This window comes from Capsella rubella, unplaced genomic scaffold (assembly GCF_000375325.1).
Source record: "Capsella rubella cultivar Monte Gargano unplaced genomic scaffold, Caprub1_0 scaffold_5, whole genome shotgun sequence".
NCBI lineage: Eukaryota > Viridiplantae > Streptophyta > Magnoliopsida > Brassicales > Brassicaceae > Capsella > Capsella rubella.
In genome coordinates this window covers 9,462,010-9,472,965 of record NW_006238919.1, presented here as the reverse complement: position 1 = coordinate 9,472,965, position 10,956 = coordinate 9,462,010, and the positions used below count along the sequence as shown (strand labels likewise).

The 10,956-nt window shown below is 37.5% G+C and overlaps 3 protein-coding genes, 1 long non-coding RNA gene and 1 other non-coding gene across 9 annotated transcripts in view; 2 read left to right on the top strand and 3 right to left on the bottom strand.

Moving 5' to 3' along the window:
* Positions 1-197, bottom strand: part of LOC111830523 — a 1,546-nt gene extending 1,349 nt beyond the window's left edge. For both annotated transcript variants that reach the window (XR_002833933.1, XR_002833934.1), the window contains exon 1: positions 9-197. This is a non-coding gene — a long non-coding RNA (uncharacterized LOC111830523). The remainder of the gene's footprint in view (positions 1-8) is intronic.
* Positions 198-1,106: 909 nt separating this feature from the next.
* Positions 1,107-2,397, top strand: LOC17885545. Its single transcript, XM_023782816.1, has 2 exons — positions 1,107-1,602; positions 1,665-2,397. Exons 1-2 carry the CDS (start codon positions 1,456-1,458, stop codon positions 1,950-1,952), a joined length of 435 nt encoding a protein of 144 aa, XP_023638584.1. The 5' UTR covers positions 1,107-1,455; the 3' UTR covers positions 1,953-2,397.
* LOC17885460 (probable sucrose-phosphatase 3b) lies at positions 1,943-4,658 on the bottom strand. Of its 2 annotated transcripts, none has more exons than XM_023782815.1 (8): positions 4,640-4,658; positions 4,078-4,157; positions 3,586-3,990; positions 3,277-3,471; positions 2,905-3,195; positions 2,634-2,820; positions 2,496-2,542; positions 1,943-2,420 (listed from the first exon to the last, which is right to left on the bottom strand). In XM_023782815.1, the coding sequence occupies exons 2-8, from the start codon at positions 4,135-4,137 to the stop codon at positions 2,331-2,333; spliced, it is 1,275 nt and encodes a 424-aa protein (XP_023638583.1). In that variant the 5' UTR covers positions 4,138-4,157; positions 4,640-4,658; the 3' UTR covers positions 1,943-2,330. The 2 variants fall into 2 exon arrangements, with proteins under 2 accessions (XP_023638583.1, XP_006291191.1); XM_006291129.2 differs by having other exon boundaries at positions 4,531-4,644.
* TRNAC-GCA lies at positions 2,072-2,143 on the top strand. The gene has a single exon. It is a non-coding gene; the product is annotated as a tRNA-Cys (tRNA).
* A 1,458-nt stretch (positions 4,659-6,116) lies between the features above and the next one.
* On the bottom strand, positions 6,117-10,949 carry LOC17886403 (ABC transporter G family member 27). 3 transcript variants are annotated; one of them, XM_006292313.2, is made up of 13 exons: positions 10,843-10,949; positions 10,541-10,642; positions 10,026-10,096; positions 9,550-9,928; positions 9,383-9,456; positions 8,575-8,810; positions 8,332-8,487; positions 8,039-8,222; positions 7,640-7,948; positions 7,231-7,518; positions 6,864-7,148; positions 6,686-6,793; positions 6,117-6,444 (listed from the first exon to the last, which is right to left on the bottom strand). In XM_006292313.2, exons 2-13 carry the CDS (start codon positions 10,590-10,592, stop codon positions 6,223-6,225), a joined length of 2,364 nt encoding a protein of 787 aa, XP_006292375.2. In that variant the 5' UTR covers positions 10,593-10,642; positions 10,843-10,949; the 3' UTR covers positions 6,117-6,222. The 3 variants fall into 3 exon arrangements, with proteins under 3 accessions (XP_006292375.2, XP_023638491.1, XP_023638492.1); XM_023782723.1 differs by lacking the exon at positions 6,864-7,148; XM_023782724.1 differs by lacking the exons at positions 9,383-9,456; positions 9,550-9,928; positions 10,026-10,096; positions 10,541-10,642; positions 10,843-10,949 and adding an exon at positions 8,964-9,277.
* Between the last annotated feature and the right edge of the window lie 7 nt (positions 10,950-10,956).

Genomic DNA, 10,956 nt, shown 5'->3' with positions numbered 1-10,956 from the left:
GAACAGACCTCCTAAGAGAAGAAACAGCGGCCAAAAAAGCAGAAAAAAATCATCAACAAATGATGGAAATTAAACTCCGACTTCGTCGAGGAAGAGGACCTAACAAGCATAGATCTGAATTTTTTGAGATGGCATGTAGGCTTCTCCATCAACAAAGCACAAACACATAAAGACAAAATATAAAATCAAAAGCGTTCACATACCTTGGGAATTGCAGGATTAGCTTCGCCGTGAATGATGGAGGTCATAATCATCATGTTCTTTTCAGAATCGAGTTCACAAATTCGGAAGCCGTAGTAAAAATCCTTTTACCGGAGGGCATAGTGACGAGAGAGAATTGAGATTCGTCATCACCCATCGCAAAAGCTGAGAGAGAGAGAGAGAGAGAGTTTAGAAGCGTCGATGCAATCGGAGGATGGTCTAGAAGAGGAAGAGCAAACAGAAGGCTAGATATGTAATTCTACTATATAGAAAAATGCCTATATCTAGAAGGACGGACAAAAATGCCGTATTAGACAATACCCATCCGATTAAATACCGATCTCGTAATTAACTCAGATATATACAATATTAAAGTCTATAACTGGCAAGTCCACATATAGAATGATATAATTTTCATATTTTTGTCCAATGAGAGAAGGTCAGCAATGTTTCTATTTCAAAAAATTATCAACTATAATTTTCACAACAAAAATTCAAAAGGATAACATAAAATAAAAGCACCCCAAGACAGAGAGAGATATGGTTTGGTTTTGTTTTTGTTTTTGAGAGATGTGGTTCCAACAACCTCTATCAACGGGTTTACTGACATGTGGTGGGTTCGGTCTGATTTTTTCCTTTTCTTTTTTTTTTTTTTTTCTTTTTTTTTCTTTTTCTGAAAAACTTGTCTGCTTCGTAAAAATATATGAACCAGAGAAAATTAATTTAACTTTTCTTTAATATATAGTATGAGTATATGACACACAAAAATATAATTGAATTTTGTGTGTGTGTGTGTGTGGCTTCAGCCTTCAGCTAGATAAATTAAAAAAAAAGAGAGATATTGAACTAATATTTGAATCGGTTTTATTTTTGTCAACTAGTTGAACCGGTTTCCAAGTCTAAAAATGTTCTGGTTTGAGGTGTATTGCAGCATCGGTTCATTACATTCACAATTCTCAAACTAAATGACCTAATTTCTTACCTAAATATATTTGCTATCACTCGAATTCTAAATTTGGAAAAAGGTTGAAACTTAAAAAAGTTAAAAGCAAGGCAGAGGCGGTGTAGTTCGGATATAGAAAGACGCCGAGGCCTTCTTTAAAAATTTTACTCGAAGCGATTTTTTATTTTTTGCGCAATTTTGTTTAGCTCATCTCGTCAATTCTAGGATTTCCTAGTCTTGTTTTGTTCCACGATTGCTTGAGTTTCACGTTCCTCGTTTCAATTAACTCTGCCAAAATAATTGTTTCTTCTATGACGGAGAGAAACGTCCGTTCTTCAGCTCCTACAGAAGCACTCCTACGAGGAAGGTACTGGTCTAAACGGGGATTGGAAGTATACGAAGGTGGAAGAAAACAGAAAACACAATTTCTCACTATAGTGAAGTGTCCAACGTTATGGGTGAGTCATCTAGATTAAGCGATTCATGGGCTGCTATTGATTCTTCTAACATTGGTTTTCAGCTCCTAAAAAAGCATGGATGGAAGGAAGGTACTGGTCTTGGTATCGCTGAGCAAGGTATATTGGTGCCTCTACAAGCAGAGCCAAGACATAACAAACAAGGACTAGGTTCTGAAAAAACAGCCAAGAGAAAAGCGGCAAAGCCTCGGGATACAGATTCTGAAGCATTATCAAAGAAGAGCAAGAAACTATCCAAGAAACTGCGGAAGACGATAGAGCACGAGAAACTTTTAGCGGAAAAAGAATTTGAAAGAGCCTTCCGCAGGGAGTTCTGGCATGATAATGTATAAGTATGACTAGGTTTTCTTATTTACCTTACATATTCCAAAAGCTTATGAATATACAGTACAAAGTTTTTGACCATGATCTATAGATAAAATTGTTTTAGATAGCCATGGTGTACAACAATGGGTCCATAGCTCAGTGGTAGAGCATTTGACTGCAGATCAAGAGGTCACCGGTTCGAACCCGGTTGGGCCCTCATTTTAATATAAATATATATATTTTTTCCCCATAAACCTCCTACCAAAGTAGTACTATTATTCTTTAAAATTTACCAAGAAACGTTCAAAAACTTATAATGCCTATATGGGGAAAGGGAAGACAGATCTTGAAGAATGTGCATACCAATTCAGACATGTGAAAGAGAAGAACAGTCTCCAAAATATTTAGAGAATCCAAGAACTGTTATCATCATCCTTCACGTCTGATTCCTCTGACCATATCTGCTCCACCTTCTCCCACTCCAAATCTCCTCCCTGCAGAAATTTCAAATTCATTTTCCATACATTCAAGATACTTGGTCGAGCTCATCTTTGAGAATCTGATGATACCTTCGAAGTGAATTCGATAGTCGTTGTGCAGCATTCACGTTCATCATCTGGTAAAGGTAACAAACGATCAATGTAATTACTAAAATCATTGGACTGGCTCACATAGACATCAAATATCATATTGCAGAAGAATGTTACCGCATTGTTCCCACTTATTAAACTTCACTGTCCATTTCCCAGGAGTGGTGTCCATTACCAGAACCTGATCTACCCAAACCCAAAACTTCTTCCCTCTTTTGTCTCCATGACAATTGCTGAGCTCATCAATGGTGTCTCTCAGAGATTTCTCTGCACCGGATGGATGGAAAAAGATAGCAGCTTGGAGCTGAAAATGTTTCAAGAAAAAGATACTGAGAGGAATGAGTCAGGTGGAAGACGTAGAGATGGATTCCATTTTGAAGTTACTCACACAAGACTCTTTGAAGCTGGCTATGTATGTCTCATAGTTCTTGATCTCACCGCGTCTCAATCTCTCGTAGAACAAGTAAAATCTCACAACCTCTTGACCAGGATTCGAAATATCCGTCTTGCGATTCAAATATTCAGAAACATCTCTTGGAGAAATGTGTGGACCAAGCTTAAAATGACCAATGGCTTGAATAATCCCATCCGCACACCTCTCTGTCGAATGTATAACCTTTGGATTGTGCAAAGCATTTTCAGAACGCCACTTCAATAGCTCTTCTTGGGAATTGCTCACCTTCGCAAATCACATTGCCAAAAACCAGTCAGATTTTTGTTAAGAATGGAGAGATTGTGATGATTGATGAGTGAACATTACCATAACACCGTGAACATCAGGAATGCTAAATAGTTCAGCATCATGTTCAGAGTCACCGCAAGCAAGAGTATTGACTGGAAATATTCCTTCACCCTGCAGCTTCTTGAGCAGATACTCGAGGGCTTCTCCTTTACCTGCACCTCGCGGTATAACATCCACATTCTTTCCCCAACTGTAAATGATCTTGACATCCAACTGAAAGAGTAAAGACATTACTACAATCGTCACAAAAAAAATTGGTTTCAACTTTCAAGTTAACAAAGATCCCACAAGAAAACGAAACATGAAAGATATAAGTAAACACTTAACGCCACGTTTCTCCAGCAATTGTGATAGTTCCTTGGTCAATGCCTCACCTTTACCTTCATCAATGTAAAAGCTGACCTTGTGAAGCCTCTGCTCAGTTTTTGGCTGAAGAGTTAACTCAGGGAACTTTTTGGTTTCTTCCAAGACTATTTCCCGGTTCCATTTATCGCTGTTCAAAGTTTCAACCCAAGCATGATCAGGAACCATGGAGTTACCAAATGCTATCTCGGTTCCTATTGAGGTAATGATGATATCAGGGGTCAACAGAGGTTTCTCTTTTCTCAATTCTTTGTAAAGAATTGGTGATCTTGCAGTAGAGAAGACAAGAAGAGAGTCACGGCGATAAGCATCCTCCCACAATGAATTGAACCTGAGAAGAGATAGATTCTCATGATCTTGATGATCAACCTGTCAAAGCGTGAAATCGCATCAAGAATCCTCTTTACTTAAATTTGGCTGAAGAAAAAAAAAGAGAGTTACAGAACCAGCTCCTACCATGGTATGATCAAGGTCTGAGACAATCATGAGAGGAGGATGAGAAACCAGCCGCTCCATAGTTACTATAAAATTATGTCCTGTAAATGGGAACAGAGGCAAAAGAAGTCACTTTCGAATGAAATCTCTATTAGTGCTATAGTGAGATTAAATGGTTTCCGTAATGTTTAGAGAGTTTTTGGCATATGGGTTTAGTTCTTTAACATTCAAACAATTGGTAAAGAGAGGGCAAAACAAAAGTAGATAAGGAGCAGGAAAAGATTCTATCTACAGCTTGAGATGAAATGTAGATTCTATAACTCATAACTAAACCAAGTTCAATGAAGTAACAGATTAAAAACAAAATCGATCTTGATATCAATTCCAAGCATCAAAGCAACATGAAATTCCCATCAAAACGTTTCTAGAGAGATTTTACAAGTGAAGAGAAGAGTGAGAAGGAATCAGCAAAACCTTGTGTAAATCGCTTCTTCTTCTGCAAGTTGAGAGAAACTAGAAAAGGTTCTATTTTTATATTTCTTTTCTGGGGAAGAAGAAGAGGAAGAAGGAGAATAACACTCACACACACTATTCCGCGTGTTGGACATACAGCGATAGTTCAAGGACCACGTAGTTAATGCCGCCCCATCCACCCATAAAGCCAGGATCAACGGTCAGGATCTTTCGAGCATTAAAAGAGGAAAGAATATTTGTTTCTCTCTTGTTCGTTTCTGTTTAGTTCAGAGTATCAAGATTGGGTCTTTTCACCTCCCAAGTCTTAAAATTTGCCATTACTTTTTCTTTTATTAGACAAAGTTCGAAACTTTAGATTTCTTTAAAGATAGTTAGTGTATATAATTTTGATGAGCCTTGATAATTGTGTCTAAATCTTGTGGGCAATTTCTTAAAGCATTGTAATTACTTTAATTACTGGAATATACCCTTGGGAATATGTGGCCGGTGGACACCATTGAAAGAAAAATACAGTTCATAATTTTATTTTTTATTATTATATTTTCCATAAAAAAACTTATGCATCATACAGTTTCATTTTTCCATACAAAACTTATGCATTATTTTATTTAGCTATGACCTATGATGCATCATATCTTAAATAAGTATGTATATAACAATACATACATATACCAATATTACATACATATTTATATAAGATACATTTTTTCACAAATCTTAAGCTAAGATATTTACTAAGATACCATAGTTAAGGATGCCTTAACAGTTTTTTACGTTTCGATTGATTAATTAGATCAGCATAAGAGGAAAACTAGCCATGTCCACGGTTTTCGCGTCCATAATTCCCGCGTTCAGGATTTCCACGTTGTCGATTCCCTCTTTAGAAGATTCTTGTATCTCTTTTTAACTTTGATGGACGGTTAAACAAGTCTTTCATGCAAAAGTTATAATTTTAAGTATATTAACATAAGTAGAACATGCTAATAAAAATTTGCAAGAAAATAAGGAAAAGGAAAGAATAAAAAATTATAATTATTGCATGAATAGAAAATTATAACCGCCGAGCGCCAAGATTTGCAGATGCTACGGATACTAAGGACATCGATGTTGGAGGATAAGCGGTTTGCAGTAAATTCGAAGAGTTCTTCAGCTAAATCAGACCAATCAGTTAGATCCATCTTTTAATTTTTTTTTTTTGTCATCAGATCCATCTTTGAATTACTCGACAAGATCTCATGTTTGTGTGTTTCTTTTTTTTGTTACTTGTCGGAGAAACAACTCTAAAACAGAGAAGAAAGAAGAAAAAAAAAGGAAAGTGATGGGCTGGAGTTAAGCCCACTTAAGGTTTGTGGTATTTAATACTTAATAGTTAGTGTTCTTTGGATACTTAGTTATATTAGGCCCAAGTAAGAAATTGTGTGTTGTTGGTTTAAATCTTAGCCAAGTACGAAGTTGGTAAGGGCTAAATGTTAGTTGGTTAACCTTACTGAGAGATCACAATGTTTGACATCACTACTTACTAGCTTTAAGATGACCAATGTCATGTTGCCGGGAACTTTTTGGTATGATATTGAGAACATCATGAATTTGGAAACCTAAATATAGTAAGGGGAAGATATGTATATACAAGCAAGCACGACAATACAAAGTACACATGGACAATATCAAATGACTTTTTGTATCGATCTAAACTTAAGTTGAAGAGTGGAGCTTCATCCTTCGAAGAGAAAGGTAGGCTAAGAGACGGTAGCCTACGATCATAGCTACGAGAGCGCTCACTTCCTTAACCCCACTCTCAATTTCTTCCCCATTTACGTTTTTCATGATTTCTTCATATTGTACCTTCACAAGGAGCTTGTATGTGTGGTAGTTGAATGACATGAAACGTATCCAAGCGATGAAATTTGGAACTTTCTGCCAAAGTAAAAAAAAAAAAAAAAAAGAGTGTCAATTAACACATTAGAGTTGAAAAAACTCCTCTATGTATGAACGACAAGGCTTAATTAGAGGCAAACTTCTCATCGTAAGTAGAAGTTTTGAATATGTCTGAATGTGGAATAATATAGTATCTTGTCCAAACCTGTTTTATAATATTGAAATAATCAGAATGTACCAGAAAGTTTTTAACTTCAAATTGAAAGCTGAATACTTTTACCTTCACAAAGTAGCCACCAGCGAGCATGAAAGTCATTACAGTTACTGATGCTAAAGTTGTGGCCTTCTTCAAGTCCATTAAGCTTGCCCCTATAGCTAATCCAAGTCCCTAAAACAACATTTTCATCATTAGTTGTTAACATTTCTGTTCATCATGTCCTTTGTTTTTATGGACATACCTGAGCTGCAACGATGCATAGGAACACCGTGAGCACGCTTAGGAAAAAGGATTTAGCACTTAATCTCAATCCAGCCATGAAATATACAACAACTAGGAAAAACACAGGTAATATCAAGTCAAGCGGCAGGTCGCTTGTGGTTCTAGCCACAAAATATGCACTTAATCTATACATATTTGACTCTCGTTCCTTGCTCAGCATTGCTCTCTCTTGAGGAAAAGTGAAGATCGCTGTGAATACAGGAAAAAATCCCCAGAATACGGCAATGAAGAACAGTAGCCCTACCTGAGATGCAGAGGGAGTTCCATTTTCAAGATAAGAGATGATCAATTACAGCTAATTTCGAGACCATTAACATGTACTATACCTGATCTTGAAGGCCTTTGGGATGCTGAATATCTGATTGCCACCAGAGTGAACCTAAGATGATGGCAGTGGAGAGAACTTGCGTGACTCTCAACCAGCTGAAATAGTCATGTCTTCGTTCTTTGATTCCTCTTAAAGAAAGTAAACAATACTGTTCCCACCAGCTTAATCCCCATTCTCGCTTGGGGCAAGTTATCATCAATTTAACTTCTTCGTCAAGTGGAACTGGTGCCACAAGTTTCTTCTTTTCTACGACAGCAATCTTTGTCTTGTAAGCTTCCTCAAGATACTGTGTTTCCACATCAACATTACAGTTAACATTATTATATATAGCTTTATAAGTATTTTATTTTTTAATCGCTGTAGTTTGAATTATCTTGGTATGTAAAGGTATCTCATCATTGTCTCACCTCATATACAACTGTAGGAGTTGGCTTAGAAGACCTTATCTCGCTGAAAGAATTTCCCATCTTCATTTTTTCTTTAAGAGCTGAGGGTGTGGAGATATCGTTCATGTTTCCATTAGCTAAGTCCAGCAAGAACTCTGCTGGGTTCATTGCGAATAGAGGAGAACATCCTATGGAAGAGAAATAAGGCATAGCTTCTGATGCTTTCCCAAAGTAAAGCAAGCTTCCTCTGCTGAGTACAACCAACTTGTCAAATCTGTGAAAGAGCCTGCTTGATGGTTGGTGAATTGTTGTTACAACAGTTTTCCCTGCCTGCATGCCAGCAGATAAGAACTTGGATATGGTCAATCGTCAAATCCAGACCAAAAAAGAATTTGAAGCTGTAAAGAGTAGATGTCTAACCTTTGCTATACTTTGTAGCATCTGAACAATCTTTAGAGCAGTAGTAGAGTCCAGACTAGAGGTGGGTTCATCAAGGAGAAGAAGTGAAGGATTATTCATGATCTCATTCCCAATACAAACTCTTTTCCTCTCCCCACCTGAGACACCACACACAAATGACCCTCCGATCATTGTGTCTTGGCACCTAAACAATAATAGTCACATCGTTTAATTAGATTCCTTTCTCAAGACTTAGCTTTACCATAAAAGGAAGTTCCTAAGTTCTTAGACGGTAGTAGTAGATGATAATGTACCTTTCCAATCCAAGCTCTTGTATCACACTAACAGCTCTTTGTTCCTTCTCCTGCGTGGTAAGAGTTTTAGGAAGACGTAAACGAGCTGTGTAGGTCAGTGTCTCTTTTACAGTTAAGTGAGGGAACAGAACATCATCTTGAGTCACAAATCCAATCCTGCCATGTTGCTTTCCCGTGTCAACTGTACACTTATATATGCATCTACATAATCATCAAAAGACCAAGCTGGAATCTTTTAACTACCTTGTTTTCAAGTGTTTAAAATATGGCTTATCATTGTAGCTAACCAACCCACCGATATTTTGCTGATTAAATCTGCCGCCAAGCACATTGAGTAGTGTAGTTTTGCCACTTCCAGAAGGTCCCATGAGAGCTAGAAGCTCCCCTGGATATGCTGAACCACTAATCCCATTCAAGATGCTCTTTTCTGATGAAGATGCCATTCTTTTCTTCGTTACCTTGTATGTGATATCTATGAACTGCATAGCACATAAAAGAAATTGATTTGGTCAGTAAGTTTTGCAGGCAAAAGTTCCTATTTGCCTGAATTCTCAAGAAAACCATTATTTTTCCACTGAAATATGACTTAAATTCTCTCTGATTTATACAAGACAATGCCAATATAACCATACCCTTTTGGTCCAGCGTGAAGCTCTGCTTCACATGTTGCCGATAACCAGCAAATGGTAGTTGAGCCTCCTAAGCTTGACTTTTGGGCACCAAAGTTATACCAACAAAAAAGGTAAACTGAGGTTTCCAATGTCTTAATGCAATGATGAAGATTATTCTACTTGTAAAATTTAGGGATTTCTTCATTATGGGAGAAATGGCGAATTCTTGTTTAGGAAACATAAAATGAGATACAATCATACAACAGACGCATTGAAGTTTGGACTGACCAATGGCAGCAAAATTTAATATATTTCTATGGACTTTTGGGTGTTGATGGTTTAATTACATATCTCCATCAGTGCCTGCGCTCAAATAGAGATATCACAACGATCAATTTCCATGTTTCCCATAAAATAATCTATCCATGGAAATGGGTTACCTTCAGATATATCGGAAAGGTTGGTTCTGCCTGAAACTTGCTCACACTACTGGTTGCTGCTTCACTTTCTTCCACTGAAACATGAAGGATAGAGGAGCAAGAACCAATAAACTCCAAAGTTAACATCAAGATTTCAATCAGGTGCTGTATTAAAATGGTTTTCTTACAGATATCTTCGTTGCTACATCGTTCTGAAGCAATCATCTCTTCCTGTGGCACGGTGAAGCCAGTGAAAGAGAAGGAAATTCCAAGGGAAGCACTGGAGGCTCGGCTAAGAGCAGCACCACCAGTGAGACCACCATGGTCAAGAGCAGGGTGTGCACTCTTGGACTTCCTTATGTGAGTGTTCCTTCTGTTTTTGCTGCTGCTACTGTGGCTCGGCGATGACAATGTCCTTGCCATCACATGCTGCTTGCTCCCATGGCTGCTACCACCATCATTGCTGAAATCAAGTGAACTAGACTCAAGAGCTGCTGCGAGTGTCTCAGATTTGGCCTTGACCAAGCCTGATGAAGATGATGAGGTCCCCAATTCCATCTTGTTTCCCTACAGTTGTTAGAGAATCAAAGGTCAAAAGAACTGATCTTTTTTGTTGAACTATTAAATTGAGCTTAAAGTCTCATTAAAAAGGGTTACAACTTACCTTGTGTTGAGGTTTTGGGAAGCTCCCTGCAGTATAGTTTTGTTTGGAGCTTGGACACACACACACATCACCTATTTATAGAGTTGGGAACGAGAAAGTTATACGAATATACGGTATATACCTCAAAAATTGGATTGATATATACATGCTGGCCTAAGACACGTGATAGACATGAGACTAGGAGCTAATATCTGGCTCATGCATTTTACAGATACACGTTTTGCTTTAAAGAAGAAATTGGTCTTATCTCCCTATCTTGTTTGAAATACAATTATTAGCAATAGGCCAAAACCTGGCTTTCGGTTCAACAAAGAGGGTAGGAGAAGAAGAGCACGTGGATCTTGATTCTTTTAGACCAATAAAGATTCGTATATCCACTTAACTATTAAGCATTATGCTCTAAGCACATTGCTTAATCAATATTGGTTTTGCGAGTAATTATCAGACAACTACAAGCAGTAACTTATTGAACTCTCTACATTATAAAAAGCAAAAAAGTAGCTTCAGTTTCTTACCAGATATTTCACCCTGGCCTAGATTTCCAGATATTTCTTGGACAAGTGTCATAAATGATGATTGCTTCTGCTCCTATCCGAATACAAACTACTCATTACCATCTGCAGATTTGGAAATCATTTCAGATAGACAATCACAAAGCACCAGAATAGACCTACACGATATTTTTTTTCCGACATGGATTACTTAGAAGATGTGGAAACCTTACAGAGACTAATAAGCTTGAAAAAATTACATGTAGCAGCAATCGATTATACTACGAGTTTTCAACGGATGGTACAGAATCGAAGATCTCACTCACCTTTGTTAACCGAAGTAAGCTCTCGACTTGAGCTAGAAGCATACGACCTCTTACACGCGCTACAATGTGTATCGAAGTTCCATGTTTTTGAAATTGATTCAAGCTAATTGCGGA

Excerpts from the sequence above, each read along its gene's own strand:
- LOC17885460 (XM_023782815.1), bottom strand. The coding sequence starts at position 4,137 with ATGGAGCGGCTGGTTTCTCATCCTCCTCTCATGATTGTCTCAGACCTT. Across the intron at positions 3,991-4,077 it reads CAGACCTTGATCATACCATG|GTTGATCATCAAGATCATGA; the intron begins GTAGGAGCTGGT and ends ACGCTTTGACAG. Across the intron at positions 3,196-3,276 it reads CTGATGTTCACGGTGTTATG|GTGAGCAATTCCCAAGAAGA; the intron begins GTAATGTTCACT and ends TGATTTGCGAAG.
- LOC17885545 (XM_023782816.1), top strand. The coding sequence starts at position 1,456 with ATGACGGAGAGAAACGTCCGTTCTTCAGCTCCTACAGAAGCACTCCTA. Across the intron at positions 1,603-1,664 it reads TGAAGTGTCCAACGTTATGG|CTCCTAAAAAAGCATGGATG; the intron begins GTGAGTCATCTA and ends ATTGGTTTTCAG.
- LOC17886403 (XM_006292313.2), bottom strand. The coding sequence starts at position 10,592 with ATGACACTTGTCCAAGAAATATCTGGAAATCTAGGCCAGGGTGAAATA. Across the intron at positions 7,519-7,639 it reads CTCCTACAGTTGTATATGAG|TATCTTGAGGAAGCTTACAA; the intron begins GTGAGACAATGA and ends GTGGAAACACAG. Across the intron at positions 6,445-6,685 it reads CTGGTGGCTACTTTGTGAAG|AAAGTTCCAAATTTCATCGC; the intron begins GTAAAAGTATTC and ends TTACTTTGGCAG.